Source organism: Enoplosus armatus, chromosome 4, assembly GCF_043641665.1.
Source record: "Enoplosus armatus isolate fEnoArm2 chromosome 4, fEnoArm2.hap1, whole genome shotgun sequence".
In the NCBI taxonomy this organism is placed as follows: domain Eukaryota; kingdom Metazoa; phylum Chordata; class Actinopteri; order Centrarchiformes; family Enoplosidae; genus Enoplosus; species Enoplosus armatus.
The window spans coordinates 3093171-3112602 of record NC_092183.1 but is presented as its reverse complement, the minus strand read 5'-3'; the positions used below and the strand labels follow the sequence as shown (position 1 = coordinate 3112602).

At 45.3% G+C, this 19432-nt stretch overlaps 1 protein-coding gene across 4 annotated transcripts in view; it reads right to left on the bottom strand.

The window, feature by feature from the left end:
* rasgef1ba (RasGEF domain family, member 1Ba) overlaps window positions 1-19432 on the bottom strand; it is a 109682-nt gene that overhangs the window by 12853 nt on the left and 77397 nt on the right. For 2 of the 4 annotated variants that reach the window (XM_070903902.1, XM_070903903.1), the window contains exons 1-5: window positions 14628-14685; window positions 7116-7298; window positions 6593-6715; window positions 6347-6484; window positions 561-776 (exon numbers count right to left, since the gene is read on the bottom strand). In XM_070903902.1, coding sequence (XP_070760003.1) covers window positions 561-776; window positions 6347-6484; window positions 6593-6715; window positions 7116-7292 — 654 coding nt within the window. In that variant the 5' untranslated portion in view covers window positions 7293-7298; window positions 14628-14685. Of the gene's footprint in view, window positions 1-560; window positions 777-6346; window positions 6485-6592; window positions 6716-7115; window positions 7299-14627; window positions 14686-19432 lie in introns of those variants that run through there. The other 2 variants (XM_070903900.1, XM_070903901.1) reach the window with 1 other exon arrangement.

Sequence of the window (19432 nt, the reverse complement as noted above, 5' to 3'; positions counted from 1 at the left end):
CCAATGTGTGGAGGTGTACTGGACATTTCCATCAGTCTTTTTGATATTTGTTTGCCCTTGATCAACCAGTGTTTGTTTTTTTTTTGTTTGACCGATTTGTTTTTTCAATGGCAAACGAACATATAATGAATATAAAGCTGTGGTCAAACACCACTGTTTAAAATCAATGCTGTGGCGTTGGGTTCACCTCGACCACCACACCGATTTCTAATCCATCATACGTGTCACTTCTCTCTCACATGTTCTCCAGTATTGATTTGGTCTGTTCCCTCTCTGCTCATGTGCTGGTATGAGTGTGAGTCATTGGCAGGATTTCTGATTGTTCTTTGGAAGATAACATTTACGTCTTAATTTGGTTTGAAATACACAACAAATGATTGATATGATGTATGATTTTAACTGATTTTTATGATGAGACAGATGAAAATTGGCTCAATTACAGGTTTCTGTAGATCAATGGGAACTGTCCTTCACAAAAAGGGAGTAAAAATAACAGATCTAAATAAAAAAATAAACACAAATATGTAGAAGAAGTCCTGCAGCGTCTGGGTTGCGCTCACCAGTTCTATGTGCGTGAGCTGTTGGGCGACAGTGAATGGGTCGTTGCAGATGGACAGCATGTCTCTCTGGATGGACGCCTGGGGCTTCGCTTTAAGAGCCGTCAGCCGCTCGGACGCCGTGGCGTTGATCTTGACCAGCGCCTCCTCGTACTGGCTGAGCACCGTCAACCTCCTGATCAGGCCCTGGCTCATCTGGCCGACCGCCTTCCTGTAAACCTGGACGGGGGAAGGACAGAGCAAGGGAAGGGGAGAGAGTCAGTTAGTTAGACTTCGACGTTTAGGAGCTTCAAAAGAAGTTTTATTTTATTCTGCCATTACTGGGGGCTCCAACATGTTACTTGATGAACACCTTCAGAAAAGGGTTGATGATATTTTCACAAAACTCCAGCACATGAAGGTTCTCTTCACATGACAAACTCTTTGGGTTATTGAGCCACTTTGTTTAGCTCAGCTGTAGGCATTTTAGGTTAATTGCTAACCACTCATCTGTGGCAGAGAGTGGTAACAACCTCAGTGGAATTTACAACACACATGTTGACTACAAGTCAGCAGAACTGACTGCAAACTGATGCCAGCCCTCAGCCCAAACCACAGAACGACCCTCAAAATGTGACACCTCCGGGATTTATTTAGCAGAAAAGCATCCTTTAGGTCATGCACTGGACGGGTCACTCATAATGTTACGCAAGCCTCTTCCTGCCGGGCTCATTAAGAGCCTCTCAGCACAACAGGGGCAGGGGAGGGAGGCTCTTGGCTCCCTGTCCCCAGAGGTTGAGAGGTCGTCCCGTTTTGAACCTTCCCCTGGACTCAAAACGGGCCACGGTTAGATAATTGTTCCCTCACTGACACAGTTTAGCACAGAAGTTGCATAAGAGGGTCTGTAGAGGGAAGAAGGACATGTGTGTTTGATTTAGTGTGTGGAGGAGACTGTGTGTTATTGTATGAATGTGGAGGATCCTGTTCGTGGCCTCAGTCCATACCACCGGTATGAGCTGCCCAAAAGCTCTGGGGTGACGAGGCCCCTATTCTCAAGACCACATCCCTCCTTCCTGAACTTGCTGCCAATTCAGCCTCCAGAATCTGGGTTCTACAAACAAGACTAAAGTCCGACAGGGTGGGAAGAAATACAGCTAGCCTCATGATGGATGTGGAGGCCCGGTACCTCGACAGCAGTCAAGTGTGAGGAGTCGGCGCTCGGGCTCTCGTCACTCTGCTGGAAACAGCCAGGGCAGAACCTCTCCTGAAATTCACTTCCCAGGGCGTGACTAATGCGTCTGCGTCTGTCGGTGATGTGGCGGTGATCGGTGTGATGGCACACGAACACACACATTCACCCGTCAGCCAACGAACTGTGGCTCTGTGGATATCGCAGTTTTGGCAAGAGGTGAGTTCAAGAGGGCAGGACGGAGAGAAGAAAAATGTTGTAGAAGGAAAAACCAGGATTCAAATAGCAGTGGGCGTCTAGATGGACTGGAGATCAGGGAGAAAACTTCTTTTAAATAATCTCTGCTCCTGCACATTGGAGCAGCTGGAACCAGAAAAGTTTGGCTTGAAAAGTGACTTAAACGAACAACTGAGTGTCAAAATATTTGTTGATTAATCTGTCGATCATTCAGGCATCAGATCTTTCAGCACTACCAGTGCTGGAAATTAATGTTTAAAACATAAATAAATTTAGTTTTCTGATTCTAATAATTTAATTACTTGTTGAAGTCATTAAAAAAGCAAAAATGTCAAACCTTCTCTGGTTCCAGCTTCCACTTTTCTCAGTTTTATATCACTGTTAAATTGAGTATCTTCTCTTTTTGGGACTGTTGGTTGGAGAAATCGAGCAATTTGAAGGCATCATGTGATATACCTTTTTTTTTTTTTTTTTTTTTTTACTATTAAAGGATTAATCCAAAAAAAAAAAAAAAACATGGAGAGAAAATAATCATGAGTAGCATATTATACCATCAGTGTAAACACACTGTACACACTTAGCTAATGCTTGACCACGCTCCTGCACAGTTGGACAACAGCGAGAAACGCCACCAGTGAAAATCGCTGCAGTTGCCACTTCAAAGTCAGCCATCTGTCGGAGCTTCTGTCCCCACTACAAACAGAGGACGGGCCAGGGTTGAATAAATATAGTCACAGATCTTGGAGACAACAGCATGCCTGACATTTCAAAGCAGAGGGAGTCGCATTTGCTCATCAGAACTATTGGCGTTGCGAAAGAGGGGGCCTAGCGGGGGCGCGCTGTTCCCCGAGCTCTCGACCCTGGCAGCGATCCTGAGGTGGCAGACGGCTGCTCGGTACAAGTCACCGCGACTGAGGCGTGCGGTTGCTTCGTGCCATCGTATCACTAGAGGTCCTGTTTTTCTTGGCTGAGTGCTGTTGCTTCCTGTGGAGCTCCACCTGACCCACACGAAGGGCCGGACTGTTTTTAGCAGGTTAGCCGCGCAGCACTAATGAACAGATAGTAAAAGGTGCACCGCGCAGGATTATTGTATCTACAAACACGCACTTGTTGCCAAGTCACGATGCCAAGAACGGGTCACAACTGATCCTTGTCAACACTCACAACTCTGGATCAGTTAAGACCTCTGCTGCAACCCCATTGCACATTTGCACAATTTCTTATTTCTTTGCTTTTTTTATTGCTGTCTGGATTTCTATTGCGTTCATTTGTAAAATTTATTTTCATTCATCCGCTCCACTTCTTCTTCGGCTTGCTGCTATCCTGTAACACCCGAAAAGTTTGATCTTTTCTCATCTTATTAAGTCTCACGTCATTCCAGACAAGTCAACGTCAAGTCACTTGTAAGACTTTCAGGTCTCTGGCTGATCACTATTTCAAGTCAAGTCTTTAGAGAGTCAACTTTCAAAACAGTCTCAAGTTCTTGTCTCTTTAACTTAAAGGGTCTCAAGTCGAGAGAATAGCTGACTAAAGAGGAATCGGCCTCGCAGTCTTTTATTCAAAGTGCAATGAGCATTTACATACTTATTAAGTAATTACAACCCACACAAAAGACAAGTGTTTAATCTAATATTAAATATTAAAAGTTACTTCTATCTGCCATTGGATGGGACTGCTTTGTAGATATTGAACTTCCCAGATCAACTTTAAACATATATACACTGCAGAGGCACCTGTCATGAAAGGGTACAGTCTGCCTTATATCAAGCGTACCAGGCATCCAATCTGGACATATAATGTGGGATCTATTAAAATCAACCCAACTTGTCATAATAAAGCAAAAAAAAGAACTGCAAAATAAAAACTGCACATTTGGAGGGAAGAACTCGGTACCACCAAATGAGGTCAGATCAAGATCACAGCGCTTGTTTTCTCCTCGGCTGCTGCTTCCCTATATATCCAACCACATCCATAATGACAGTCTTACTACAGAGATCAAGGTCCTGGGATGTTGGGAGTGTGGTCTGGACACGACTTTGACCAGATGCTCAGGACATCTATTCTGGACTCAAACCCTTTCCCAGAGGGCTGCGGTCGACGCTCTGAAGAATCAGCAACTAACTCTGTGCTCAAGACCTGCTTATGGTCCCACATTTGTGTTTTGTTTTCTAAACATGATTTGGAGAATCTGTGAGAAACACGAATTGCAAATGAGTTCTGATCAAACCCCTGCTGTTGTCGTCAGATTACTTCCTTAACCTTAAACGGCTGGACCTCTTCGAAGAAGTGTCCCGGGGCGTTCGCACTACCCACAGCCATGAATCATGTTTGATTATCACGGGTTATCATCTACGGATACATGAATGAACAATATGACAACTTTACTTCCTCATCATTTGTTTGTGGCAATGTGTGAACCAGAGGCACCAAAGCTTCCCTAAAAAAAGAAAAACCGCACATCTGCAGGGTGTTCAAGTGTTGTAAAGGGCTGCTTTGTCAACACAGTACTTGTGTCTCATGTTCGTAACCTTTATCTGTTCACAGAAAGAGCTTTTTCTTAGTTAATGCCATGTGTCAAAAAGTCTGTTAATACGGGGTCAAGGCAAGGCAGCATCCTGCTCAGTTAGGTTTCCCACACAAATTCTTAAGGACAGTCCATGACTTTAAGGAAAACTTGTGGTGTTTTTGAGAAGCCATCAGTCCTATATGATAACATTTTAATAACCAGGTTTATTGCTGAGGTCCGAGGACTTCACACAGCTGTATTTAGTAGTGAAAATGATTACACAATCTGCCCGCTGCATGTAATGAGTCACTTTCACTATCACCTCTAAATAAGTGGGTTAGATAATAAACATTTCCTGGCATGGTTTGGATCCACTTGTCCACATAGAGGTACGGCTCACTGCAAATCAATACGACAATATTCTGTTACACTTTCTGTTGCCTTTTCCCGTAATTTCTACTCCATCTGAGGAAGAAATGTCTGACTAATTACGTTCCTTGTCGTGTTCAAACTTGTTTGTAGCGATGATCACTATTACCTATTACTTTTGTTAAACGTGCCGAGCATGATATCACCTCAAGGGAAACTACCAGGGGAATCTTGTGCTGAGTGGCTTTCTGTTGCCTCGAGGACAGAATTGATTTTAACCATCAACAAGATCTTTGGAGCGGGGTGGTGTCAATGCCAACTGCAGCCAATCTACTGTGAAATCAAAAGATGTCCGTGTGGCCAGCAAACGACCGAGAGAGCGTGTATCACTGGAGGTCTTTACGTCCGGGGGTTGCACAAGGAGAGTAGATATGTGAGAAACGTATTGATTTCTAGATTAAATCAGGATCAATACTCGTGCTTGTACTATTGATGAGTCATGTGAAACCTGCATTAAACACTGATGAGAGGGCCGTGTTTTTCTTGAGCTAAGCGGTGAAGGAGGGATGTCTTCTATCAGGACAGATGGGTGTTTGTGTCCTCCATCACTGTCTGGTCCTAACAAGCCCCTGCTGCCGTATCATTAACCCCCCCCCCCCCCCCCAAAAAAAATACACACACTTAACTCAAACACGCAACTCATTCCCCGGCAGAGCACATCGAAACACATGTGAAACCATCAGGACGTGCACTGAAAGACCCTGGCTCAGGAAAACTAACTAAATTATTTGTCCAGACTGAAGAAAATTGAAGTGGGAACGTTACCACTGGTGACATGGAGGGAAAACAACATTTGATATGTAGTCATTCTAACCTCATTGGAGAAGGAAAAGATAAAAAACTCTTTCTCTAATCTCTCTTTGAGTTTAAATCTCCTTTTTAAGAAAGACCCGGCCAAAAGGGCATGATGTCGATGTTGAACTATTCCATTAGGTGCACCATTTTATTGTTACATTAACTTGCGATTTACACCATGAGAGGAAACGCGAACATGAGTCACTGCTTGTAAAAACAACTTTTCTATATCTGACTGTCTACCAGTGGAGGGTCTGCATGTGCAGCAAAGATAACAGAGGGCGCAGGACAACAACAGATCTAGCCCACTAAAATAACTTTTATCCAAAAAGCGCAGCGATGGCTAATGATGCGCTAAGCCAGTGACATTCAGCTCAGCAGCGGTGGAACAATTCATATGCTGCCTAGGAAGGAGCGCCACAGAGACCACAAAAAAGCCACCTAGCCCGTGAACAATGGGGCTTTTCTCTCAACTCAGCCAGCCCCAAAAACTGCTTTGTTGCCAGAGATACCCCCTCCACCTCCCTCCACTGCTATCAGCAAAAATCTGCCTGTGCCAGTAGCTTTGCTGCATGTGCGGCCTTCAAAACAGCACTCTACTGCTTATATACACCTAAACTAAACATATCATCTCATCAGCAGGCAATGACTGACCTCGTCTCCACTTGCCAGCCGGTGGGTCAGCTCCTTCAGGCTCCGCATCATCCTCTCGTCCCTGAAGTCGTATGGGAAGGTTTCCGTCCACTCCGTCAGCAGCTGGAGGATCTTGGGCGAAATCTTCCTGACTCTCATCTGACAACGCAGGACAAAAAAAACATACAAGTACTGAGTAAAGGTCTAGATTTTGTAGGAGGCAGAAAGCTAAGACGGGATATATATTTTGGTTGTTGTTTTGCGTACCTTGTCAGCTTGGGGGTCGCTGAGTCGCTGCTGCTCCATGCACAGGTGACACACCTTCGACATGAGCTGATATGGGTGGATGAAGAGGCGAGAGCTGAGCAGAAAGGTGAAGATGTACGTCCTCTGTGGAGAGAAAAGAAAAGAAGTTTACTACAAAAGCAAAATCACAACATGACAAATTGATCATTTACGGTTGGAAATGGGCTTTAAAACCACATGAAATCAAAAGTCACAAGGGGAAATGATACATAAACAACAAAATATATAATCAGCAAGTAAGGGGAGTTTTTATCCCTTATGTGCGTAAAGATGAGGAGATGCAAGAAAGAAAGAAAGACGAAGACAGAAACTTAATCAGAATCAGATACTTTGCTATTAACGGGGTCTCAAAGCACCGGAGCTTCTCAGACACAACAAAAGGAAAGAAGGCTTTACCTCCTTACTTTGATGAAACTGCAAAGGAAAAGAAACCACCAGAGATAAATAAAAAAAGTCAAATGTAAACGTAAGAACCAATACTCACATCTGGATAATAATCGACACTTGGGACCAAGTGGTGAATGAGGGCCTCCAGGGACCCGGACACCAGGTTGTTGTCATGATAATAGAGGCCGGGGTAGCCTTCCTCCTTGGTCTGGTACAGGTTTTTGTTGTACCCGCTGGTGTTCAGCTGCCCCGTGAACGGTGGTGTCTGAGGCATGTTGTCCTGCAAAGAGACAGAGGACAAACAGTCAGTCAGTCAGGACTCTTGAAGTTCTCCTCCGACAGATATTTCACCGCAGACGCTGATGCAGGACGGCCAAACAAATCCAAAATAGCTTTCAGACAAAACACAGACGGCAAAGATTTGTTTGGGAAATGGTTTGGACGCGGTCAACACCCTTCCTCCTCTGGATCCCGACTGTCCATTTTAAGCTCTCTGGGTTTGGGTTTAGTTTATTTGAATGTACAAATGGTTGACTGAAAAAGTTGAAAAGCAAACTGTGGTTGAGACACAAAAAGTACGAGAGAAAAGAAAAGCAGGAGGTTTAAGAGTCACTAGGACGCTAGAACAGACGTCTCACGGACGCTGACCCCACTGGGCTTTACAGGGAACTGAACCCTTGACCCTGGCTGCGTTAGTGCCTTGCTCTACAGAACCATGGCAACTGCACAATAAGCAGCAACCTTTCACTGTTGGAAATAACTCAATTCTCAGAAAACGAAACCAATGGGATTCGGTTTGACGTTTGATACTTCTCTGACTCACAAAGAGCTTGTTTAATGTCCGCTCACAAAGAAAGTTCTGTATGTGCTTAAACACGCAGACATAAAAATGAAAGTACAACTAAAACGTGTAAGAGCTTGTGAGCGACCCTGGACGTTATGATCACGTTGCCTGTTTACTTCCACTGCTGCCGTGTGTGTGTGTGTGTGTGTGTGTGTGTGTGTGTGTGTGTGTGTGTGTGTGTCAAAGAGGCAGAACAAATCGTGATGCAGGGCAGAACATGACCAGTGGAGGAGCACGTGTGCAGCCCTGTGCTAAGGAGCTGGCGTCATGCTAACATGGATCAAAACATGACACTACTCCTGCAGCATAATCCATGTACCGACAAAATATCAGAAAACTGCAGAAAGTTTCGACGCCTGGTTTATAATCCTGTGAACTTATAGTTTCCAGTTTAAGTTTAAAATGTTCAGTCGTGTGAGAGTGACGCGAACACGAAGTCAGTTAACGTTCATCTAAAGTTTTCATTAGCTTCCAAAAGCTGGTCATACCAGAAGTATGAGCAAAGGTTTTACTGCTTGTGTCACTTGTAAGAGAACTCATTTGTTATTTCTACTTTAGAGTCGTACTTTAGTTTAGTAAAGTTACATCGTCTGGCTTTAACCCTCAAACAGCCCTTTAAAAGACCTGAGGACCATCGTAATGCCCCCCCCTCTCAGGTCTAAAACTCAAAACTGGTCCTCACAAAGATAGAACAACAAGCTCAAACACACTTTCCTCTGCCAGCCTCCTGACCTCTGAACCTGGCACTTTAGCTCCATCCCATGCCAGGCAGACTTATGGCTGCAGAAACACAAAGGGCCTTTTCACACTGGGAGGGTCGGTGCAGGGGTGCAACCCCCCCACCACCACCACACACACACACACACTGTCACAACCCTCCACAGCCCCACCTCCTTGACAATATGCTACCCCCATGGCTGCCTGCAGAGTCAGGAGGCCTTTATGGCTGATGCATTGCAGTGCTGCCAGGGACGGACACGGGGATGCCAGGAGGTGTAAACTGCACCTGCCCACACACACACACACACACACACACACACACACACACACACACACACACACACACACACACACACACACACACACACACACATAGCATTTCATGGTCTAACCGAGCTTAAGTCTTGAGTTTAACCTTTTAAAAAAAAACAAATCACAAGACACGGTTCTGTTTGCTTTTGCAGGAACACACAGCTCGATACAGCTCCCAAAACAAACCCTGTTTATTCATAAAGTGCACTTAAAGCCTCCACCCACACGAGGCAAAAACCATCCACCCTTCCCTTTCACACGCATGCCGCTCCATAATGCACGCGTGCACACACAGAGCATCGCTATTATTCAGCCAGACAGCCGAGGCCATTTCCATGAGAAAGGCGAGTGTGAGGAGTCAGAGCACAGCGGCCCGAGCATCTGCTGCACCATGTGGCTTCAGAGGGGGGGATCACGGGTCCGATGGAGGCAGAGAGGAGGGACGCCCTGATGAAACTCTACTGTTTTGGGATCTTTGTTTACTCCCCGGAGGGTTTGCGCTAAAGTGCTCTTTTCTTAGCAGTGCTGCACCGCAGACTCGCTTAGTTACAGTTTCTTACTTAGTAGCATCCAAGTACAACAACAGACATCCACTGTCCTCAGAGCAGCTCTAAACACTCCGCTGGGGTTCAGATGAAGAGCACATGAACAGCAGCAGGTGATCAGGGACTGAGAACGTGTCTCATTCGCTTTTCCCAGCTGGGATCTAAACCACCAACTCCCCAATCCCACGCTTGTTTTTCTTCCCATAAAAAGGGGGGGGGGGTCTCAAATGAATAGTCCATCAATATAAAATTAATCTATTTTAATACCTCACTTCATTGTTTTCAGTAATTTAATCATTTAATTTACTGATTTAAGTAAACATTTATAGGTTCCGGCTTCTCCAATATGAGGTTTTGCAGCTTTTCTCTATCTGACAGCATTATTAACTGAATCCCGTTGGGTTTTTAACTGTTGTTCAGACAGAATAAGGAATTGGAAGAGGACATCTGGTGCTCTGGGAAATTGCCATGGGCATGTGTACTTATTTTGTAGGCTAAACAATGATTTGATGAAGCAAAAAAGAAATTAGTTGCAGATAGGGATGGGGCCGATCCTCACCTTATTAAAGGGTTTGGGTATCAGCCAGATGCACCTGATCTACTTTAAATAGTTTCTTTGTGAATGTAAAATTCTGTACTTCCGCATTCTTGTACATTCATTCAGTCATTGCAGCTCTCAGCAGTCCCTGAACTCATCTTACCTTCCTTAAAAGTCTTAGTTTGCCAGTTTTAAATATGGGAAAAAGGAGAGCACCGGTATCAAATCGGGAAATCCGATGACCTGAGTTGAGGTATCGGAATCTGTATTGGGAGAAGAAATGTTGGACTGGTGCCTGGCTGCTGCCCTACTTGGATGCCACATTCAATTATTTCCACCAGTTTAGTTCAACCTTCGTCTACTAAACTACTCAAATCCACACATTCACATCCTCCACAGGTGCAACTGAAATGAACCTCGGATCACGGTGAAAGAACTGGGGTTCAAATCTAAGTTGTATTGAATCTTCAGAGTTGTGACATCACTCTCTGATGTCTTTGAAAAGACGAACAGTTTGGATTAATCTCATGCTGCCAGGGGCAGGTGGGCTTCTTTGAAGATTAAAGCCGCCTCTAATACAAAAAAAAACCTTCGACAGAGGACACCATGAGATCAGATGCTGCACTTTGTCCTCTTTTCTAATCTCTCTGTCTCTTCTATCAGAGCAGCACTTTCACCCACCAGCACAGGCAGCTCAGTATCCGGTGTTTTAACACATATTTGTACTTTGAGGCGTTTCATTGATGCTCTTGCTCTCTTATTTATATGGCGCTTTTCAAGACGTGAGCTATAAATGTCTTCTGAGAAAAAAAAGAAAGTAGGAAAGAAAAGAGAAAGTTTTACGTACTTACAAAGATTACTGCGACTACTCGAATGAAAGAATGCTAATTCATTTGGTTTTGTGCAGCAGGAGGACACATCTACTGTCACCACCATCACCACCAAGAGTGTCTGCACATGCCAGCTGCAGCCTTCACCACAATCCTAAAAACAAAGCACACTGATTTACATTTGGCTTCCAGGTGTCATGTGTAGGCTAGCAGTAGTTGTGGGGTTGGGGGGGGGGGGGGGGCACATGTCAAGTCCTTGGGGCTGACAAAAGCAAACTCTTAGCATGATGCTGTTGGTTTAGCGTGGCCGCTGGCTGGGTGGCAGCTGAAGGTAAACAAACAAAATGCCACAGCTCCCCAGTTTAGGGGGGGGGGGGTTTGTTTAGGTTGGATGGATGGTTTTAATTATAGCCTTGCTGGTTGTGTGTGTGTGTGTGTGTGTGTTTGTGTGTGTAGCCATCTGCCCCAATGTGTAAAAAGAAGTCTGGCTTGGACTTAAATTGGATTTAAAAACAGAGGACATTCAAATGTCTGTCTGTTTCTGCTCATTCGTGAGTTAAAATATGTTTTTGTACTCGGCTAAAAGCATCAAGCTGTAAACAGAAAAACACAAATTGTTCTTAGTCACCATGATATTCTTTAAATATTCAAACTCAAGCCTATTTTTACGCTCACGCAGACACCGGTCCCACTTTTTTTATTGGCTAAAGACTCGACTGCTGACTATCACATGGCAGTGAGTCTCTCTGGCTCAAGAGCTGACTTAGGGGTGTCTCGTGGTAGTCTTAGGGGGGGCTGGGACTTTCTCTCCTTCTTCCTAGTATGTACACAGGGAAGTGTAGTACACTCAGCTGTAACAGACAACTTAAAATGAAACTGAAAGACATCACTGTCAAACTGATCACGTGTTGTAGCATTTGGAGGTGAAGCAGAAGGAAAAAAGGGGAATTTTTAGTTTCAGGCCGTAATTCACTGAAAGGTTACAGCAATGTCAAAATATTTCCCTTTCTTTGCCCTGTGGGGGAATTTTGAAACAAAGCTTAAAAAGCACCAAACCTCCCCGGGGAAATGTCATATTGGGAGTAAAACCCCGCATTTACCTGAAATTACCTTCAGGCTGCAGAGCCATCAACGACACAAGCTTGCAGGTAATTTAGTCTCTAAACGTTTGGGTGGGGCCGCTTCCCCAGAGAGGGAATGATGGAGTCTGCTCAAAATACAAGCTATCAAAGAGCCGACGGAGGCTCTTCCCGCCCTGCCCACAGTGTTAACGACCGCTCCTGATGAGCGCCCATCAGCAGTTCAGAGGCCGTAAAGAAAGAAAAAAAAGCCTGAACACACAGAAAACCATTCCCGTGGTCCACGAGACGCACACAAGCAGCCAGACACGCACCTTTACTGTTTAAGCACTGGTGCTATTTCACTGAGACGTTTCTAAGATCTTCCTGCAACTGCTGAGGAGGACACGGGTCAAAGCAGTAAAGCCCTGAGATTCGTGATGTAAAGAATTGAAAGCTGAAAGTTTTGTTTTCGCTTTATTGGGTCTGGAGAAGGAGGCTATAGCAGTGGGGGAATGTGATGAAGGCACAGAGACACTGGGGGACCGGCAGTAAATCAACAGCCCCACCCCCCCCTCCCCTCCACTGCGTAAACACTGAAAGGCATGAGGAATCTCACTCATCCATGGCTTGAGGAAATGAGGGTGAGAGATAGCGGAGTGGCTGCACAAGAGGGTGAAGAGGCCACAGTGGAATAGTGGAAGTAGTCTAAATGAAGGCGGCTGGTTGGTCGTGTTGTTTGAAGCTGGTGTGTGGTCAGAAGTACTTCAAAACTAAACTAGGCTGAAGAGTATCGAGTAGAAATACACCCATCTTAGAAAAGGAGGAACGGGAACACCACATCCTCCCATCCAGCCCGTTAACACATCACCGCAGAGGAAGAAGTGACATGTCACAACTTTAGAGTGAAAAACAGCAGCAAGAACCTGCACAGACCAGGAGAGAGGGGGGGGGGGCGCACCAGTCTGACCCGCCAGCACGAACTCACACCATGCAGCTACACTTTGTTCAAACGTACAGAACTTTATTTTAGGAAAGATGCTGAATAAACATGGGCGTCTTGAGTTTGAATATTTGACTCTGTGTGAACATCAAATAGCTTCAATGAACAGCTGAAACATCAAATATGTGATGCTGTCAGAGAAAATGCTTGTTGTACACATTTAAAGACACTTCAGCGGGAATAAAATATAACAAAATGTGTGTAACAACATATACCCATCTGCTAGCCTGAGTAGCATTTACATGCTATAGTATCACCGAAAGACTATAGCTCCTTGTCTACAAGCATTTCCACAAAATGCTGCAGGATAAACTTTTCTTTTCTTTGCATCTTATGATGAAGAACACGAACCTTTTCCAGGCGCCTCCTCGGTGCAGTGCAGTGCAACATCCACACCGGTAATGAGCGTTGTACTACCAACTGTGTTTTGACTCGGGGTAATGTTTGCAGCTGTTGCACCGAGTGGGAAAAATCACAGCTTTCATATAGGATTCTGTCACCTGGCGTCATCCGTCCTTGACAGCCACATGAAACCCCCACCCCTCCACCCCCACCCCCTGCAGACACTAAAGCATCCTGCACAGAGGGACTGCAGCAGAAACAACACCTTCATGGCTTCTGATTCTGAGTCTTTAAGAAACTGAGTATGGAAACGTCAAACAGACAAATTTCGACTCGTCAAAAGACGTCTAGGCATCTATGTTGAAACTGGGCTAAATTAGGCTGAAAAGCGGATGTTTTTTTTGGACGTCCGTGTTACAAATCTCCACTGATTCACCACATTCACAGTCTGTATTTCAACTTGTAGTCAGAACCTGCTTCACAGTCACTTAAACACCATCAAAACAACAGTTCAACCAAATTTATAGTCCAGAAAGTGCTCTTTGAAACGGTGAAGATCATCAGATATGATTGAAATCAAAACAGCCACTTTTGTCAAGATTATCTTAGTTTTAATACTGCAGCTGGAGCACACTGTTTAATTCCCTCTGCAGGCGACACACATCAGGCTCCTGCGACCTCTAAGAGCCATATATCATGATGGGAAACTTCCCATTTCCCCAAAGTCTGTGTAGTTTGTCTGCATTTGGTACAAAGACCACCACAGCCACTACAACACAACCAGAGTACAGCAGCAGCCATGTAATCCACAGCAACCAAGTCATTCAAGTGTTCAGGGGAGGCCCCCCCCCCTCACATTGTCAGCCTCCTGCCAAATCACCAATAAACGGATTTAACTTGTCAGCACATTAAGGACAAACACCGATGCATGCTTGTAACACAGAGCAGTGGCACGGAAAGCCACAGAGAACCGGCCAGAGTTATTCAGGAGAGATGCGGGATTAACTTCCCTGATCCCTCACTGTCTTGCAGGGGAGGAGAAACGGGGGGGGGGGGGGAATCCTCTTAGCCAGAAGGTAGTGGGGGTTAAAAATAGTCCGCCATTGACACGGATTCCCCAAATCCCATTATTGGGGTACATTTCAGGGGTCACTTAGGCCAAATGAAGAGACAGAAACAGCTACTTCAGCACAGCACGCGCACTGCAGCACCGGACCAGTTCAAACACAAGAACCTGCGATCTTCACGTGCTTAACAGAGCCGCAGAGCATCCAGTCGGTGGTCGGTTTACTGACAGACACACAAAGTGCGCTCTCTCCACCACCTGCGCGCATTTCCGACTCCGTGTCTCCAAGACGCACAAACAACACAACATTCAATAAAAAGCCCCTCCCACAGAATAATCCTCACAGCTCACCTCAACAAGCAGTAATCCAGGTGTGAACTCCGCTCGTATCCTTTGCCAAAACCTGAGAAACTGCCTCCCAACTGCCGACACTTTCTCCCGTTTTACATGTGAATGAACCGGCGCGGTGAAACCCAGCAGACCCTCCCGCTCCGCTCCGTCACTGCAGCATCGTTCAGCTGCAAACGGACGAAGGTAAAAACGTGTGTTGTGGGTTTCAGAGCAGCAGCAGCAGCGGCGGGTTCGGAGGAGGAGGAGAAGAAGAAGAAGAAGAAGAAGAAGAAGCCGAGTGAATGAATGACAGCTCCGGCCGTGTCGCTCCGCCGCCGCCTCCTCCGGTGTGTGAGCTCCGGAGCCGCGAGCAGCCGGAGGACTTCACTGTGAGGGAGGCGGCAGCCAATCAGAGGAGAGAACGCACCCCCGCCACACCCCCCCCCCCCCCCGTCTCTCATCCTCCCCCCTCTTTTCACGTTTTCAATTTCATTTCTCTTTCCCTTTCTCCATCCGCACTTTCAGTTCTCTGCTCACTTCGCTTTATGTCGGAATTCCAGATGAAGTTCAGCCAAATCATCGAAATTCAAAAGAAAAATTAAAAACAGCATGAAAAGCACTTTGGAAACTTTTGTGTTTTCTCAGGCTGCAGACTGGTTACTGTATGTGTGTGTGTGGGAGGATGTGGGGTTCTTCAGTGTCTCTTGTGTTTTATTTATTCTTCAAATGTTAATAAGACGAGTCGACAGTCACAGCAGCAGCTCTCATACTGACGTTCAGCAGGTATAATGTTCACCATCTCAGTGCAGCGTGCTAGCATGCTAACATTTGCTAATTAGGATTAAAGCCAAAGTACAGCCGAGGCTGATGGGAATGTCATCAGGTCTGCAGGTTGTTCATGAACCGAACTACAGAAATGACAAAATTAAAAACTGCGACTTGTTGACGGCACCAGATGAAAAGTCAGGGATCACCTGAGGGGGGGGGGCACGAGAGTCTGGACCAAATATAATAACAATCCGTCCCATAGTTCTCGAGACATTTCACTCTGAAAGTCAACCTCAGGGTGGCGCTGGAGGAAAAGTCAGGGGATCGGCGAAGTCAGTAGGATTCATCCTCTGGGAACCATGAACGTCAGTTGATTCAGTCTGGACTGAAGAGGTGGAGGAGGACAAACCACCACTGCCATCTCTAATCACCCCCCAGCTCTAATCCAATCAAAACACGTGACAATATTAAAAACAACTGCAATAATTATAATGAATTTATTCTGTCCACCTCCCTCTTGAACCCCCCCCTCCTTTCTCTCATTCTCTCTCCTCTCCATCCCTCCCCCCACTCTTTGTCTACGTTCAGGTCATGTAAGTTGAAGCTTCATGACCGCAGACAGAAACAAATTATAATTGTATAAATGATATCAGTGAAAAAGCTGTCGCATTAAAATGAAGCCGAGCGGCTCAGTCCCCCCCCCCCTCTCTCTCTCTCTCTGTGTCCCCGACGCAACAAAACACCCCGTTCGGGTCTTCAAACCAACACTGATGTTCATTGTTTGTCCAAATAATTGGAGGTGACAGCTGTTTCTAAGTGGTCGACACATAAAAAGGAAGCTGCCTTTTGTAGGGAAATGAAAAACGTTGATTCACATTATATCAAAGTCCAGAATGAGACCGAATCATTGGATTTCTAAAAAAAAAAAATGTGTACATATTAAATGAAAAACCACAATCGTATTTAAATGTCAACTGTATGAAATCCTTTGACGCAGTGTTCTCTGGCAAACCCTAATCTTGGCAGGGTCCCCGTGTTCTTTAAGCTGAGTTATAGAGGGCCATTGTGTGATTATTAGTTCAGTCATTTTATGCATTTAGCTTTTATCTAACCAGGCGGGTTAATTAAGAAGGAATTCTCATCTCATTATGGTAACCTGGAAAGAGGAGAAATTGGGGTCAAAAGACAAAAAAAAAAAATACTAAAAGAACTCTTTTAAAGCTGCAGAAAATACGTCATTCTTCAACACAAAAGCCTATTTTCGTTTGTTTACAACAGCGGTTCTGTTCATCTTTAAACTGAAAATAGAACAAGACCATAGATATTTTTTTCCTCTCTTCTTTAAGCCTTCATTGTAGTTCAGTTACTCTTGACAGTGAAGACATGTGACTTATACAAAGTCTACATGCTGGATGTTTTGTTTTCGCCGTAGAATGGTTTGTGCTTGGCCGAGTAATAAGCCACGGTAAAGTAACGACAAATCATCCCAAATCTCATCAACGTCCAGCGGTGTTACGTAATCTGGTATTAGCGCAGATTTGCGTATATGCGCTAATCCAGCTTTTCTCTCGCTGAAATGACTGCACAGAGTTTGACCACGAAGATGAGGAGCGCAGGCATTACGCCGGACATCATGGGACACAAACGCAATGTGTGTCGTCGTCAGACAGCACAAACAAAAGGTCACGTCTGAACCAGGTTTTCATTTCAAGTGGAAGTCTTTTGGAATTCAACAAAAGGTTCAAATTTACGTTTAGAGCGGATGAAGAAACATCATAACTGTGTGTATTTGAGGTTAACAAGAATATCTTCTATATTTTCAGTTTGGGTCTTCGTCCGACTCTAAATAAACTGGACTGTGTGTTGATTGTAATGAAGGAACATGTCACCCAATGCAAAGGCGTGGCTCACTGTGTGTTTTTAATATTTGGACAACAATGGAGCTCTAAGGCACAGAGGAATAAGATACATCAGGCTTTGGACACACGGACAATACTTGTAAGTAGGATCATTTCATTGTTGGTTTCAGTCTTTTCATGGGGCGTGTTGTCACCAGCCGTATCCTTTAAATAGTCCTGTGTCTGGTGTCAAACATGCCTCTATAGCAGAACACCAGCCGGACCAGTGTTGGTTACAGTCTGGTTTCAGCATTTCAAATGCTAGATGAAGTGGGGCTTTGCCAATTCTGTACCTTCAGGGCAGCCTGTGTTGAAAGGCTGAGTGAAAGATTTCCAGTTTGTCTATTCAGGTAACAATCAGCATGGGGCAGCTACGGCCTGGAGGTTTAATAAATAGGATTCCTGTAAGTGTGAGTGCAAAGCAGGAAGTTGCAGGAAGAAAAAAAAAAATCCCCATCACGAAAAAGTGATATTGTTGTGTGGCTCACTTGATGAAGCTTACAGCACTGAGTGTTAGAGATTTAACCCCTGCAGCAGCCAGGTGTGCAGCTCATGGACACAAACACCCTAAGAAATGATAAGCACTATTTAGACGCTGAGGGAACTAAACGTGTGACCTCCTAGTTGAAATAATCACAAGCAATAAATAAACCTAATAGTCAGGATATTTAGATTTTACTTCACCCCATGAACTGAACTGCCCCACACAGTTGACTTGCAGTGACACTAACAGAAGTGATGAAGTCGTCATTTGAACAGATTCCAGCACAAAACAGGAACTGATTCAAAGTCAATGTTTTAATTTATCCAAAAGTGCCTGAAACAATTCCATTACATTTGGTACAATCAACTGACACCTAGGGGCTTGTGTCCATACGGCGTTGTTAAGCGTCCTTTTTCAATTGTTCCCAATGAGGAGAGAGCGTACGTGGCAGCATGCGGCCTAAAGAAACCCGGCGTCTTTTTTTCCAGAGCGCGGCCGCTCCGAGCGCTTCCAGTTGAAAATCTCTGAACTTCTCAGAAAGGCCCATTTGTAGGAGATCAAGCGGACGCTGAATGCTGCTGGTGAGTGCTGTGCTTTCATCACCCTACACGTTGTTAGCTTGTTGTTAAACCCCTTAACGTAGCGTTAAGATACCGTTGTCATGGAAACAAAACCGACATGCACCATTTTTTCTCTCACCACACGAGCGCTTCACCCTGCCAACGCTTCTCTGCCAGAGAAAAAACGCTATGTGGACACAGGCCCTAAGGAATCCCCTCACAGATGTTGTGATTGAGAACAGAGGACAGAGTTTCTTCTTCTAAGCTCTCTGAGTGTGACTGACCACTGGCTGTCAGTCAACAATCCTCTTCTTTCACTCACAGACTCTTTCAATCAGGTTTGAGGCCTAAACCAAGCCGCCCTGAATGTGGCCGTTTGCATGATCAGTTCTGTTATTTGGTTCCACCTGAGGATCTTGAATGCCATCCCACACTCTGGGTTAACCACTGTAAAAGTCCTTGGTGTGAGTGCGTCCTAATGTCCGTCTTTGTTCATGGCGTGATTTGGACCAGGAGGTGCCTCAGCTACAGTCTGGCTGCCTCCACATTTACACCTGTGTTCTCTAGCTAGACTGGTGAGGAGCTCCAGGACTCTGATCTCATGCTCCATGCGAGCTTTCTCCCTCCTCTCTTCCCTCTCAGCCGCCTCCTTCTGTCGGCGCTCCTCCCTCTGCAGCCAGTGGACCACGAGCTCCTGATGCCAGCGAGCCTGCTCCTGCCGCTGACTCTCCAGCTGCACCAGCAGGCCCCGGGCCTCCGACACCAGCTGCTGGAAGCACTCCGACAGGTGCTTGAGGTTGGGTTCCAGGGAGCCAGAGGTGGGGAGGGTGCTGGGGCTTGGATCTGGGAGTGCAGGCAGAGGTGAGGCAGTGGGTTGGGTAAGAGGGGGAGGAGGTGGAGGTGGAGGTGGTACTGCATGTGGGGAAGGAGTGCTCAAGCTGTTTTCCACTAGTGTTCCTATGACACAGAATATGAAACAGTACAGATTCAGATTATTACTGACAGGAACATATTTGGAGCTGAAACGATGAGAACATTTATCTGCAACTATTTTGACAATCGATTAATTTTTCAAGCAGAAAATGTCACATTCTCGTTTTCCAGCTACTAACATGT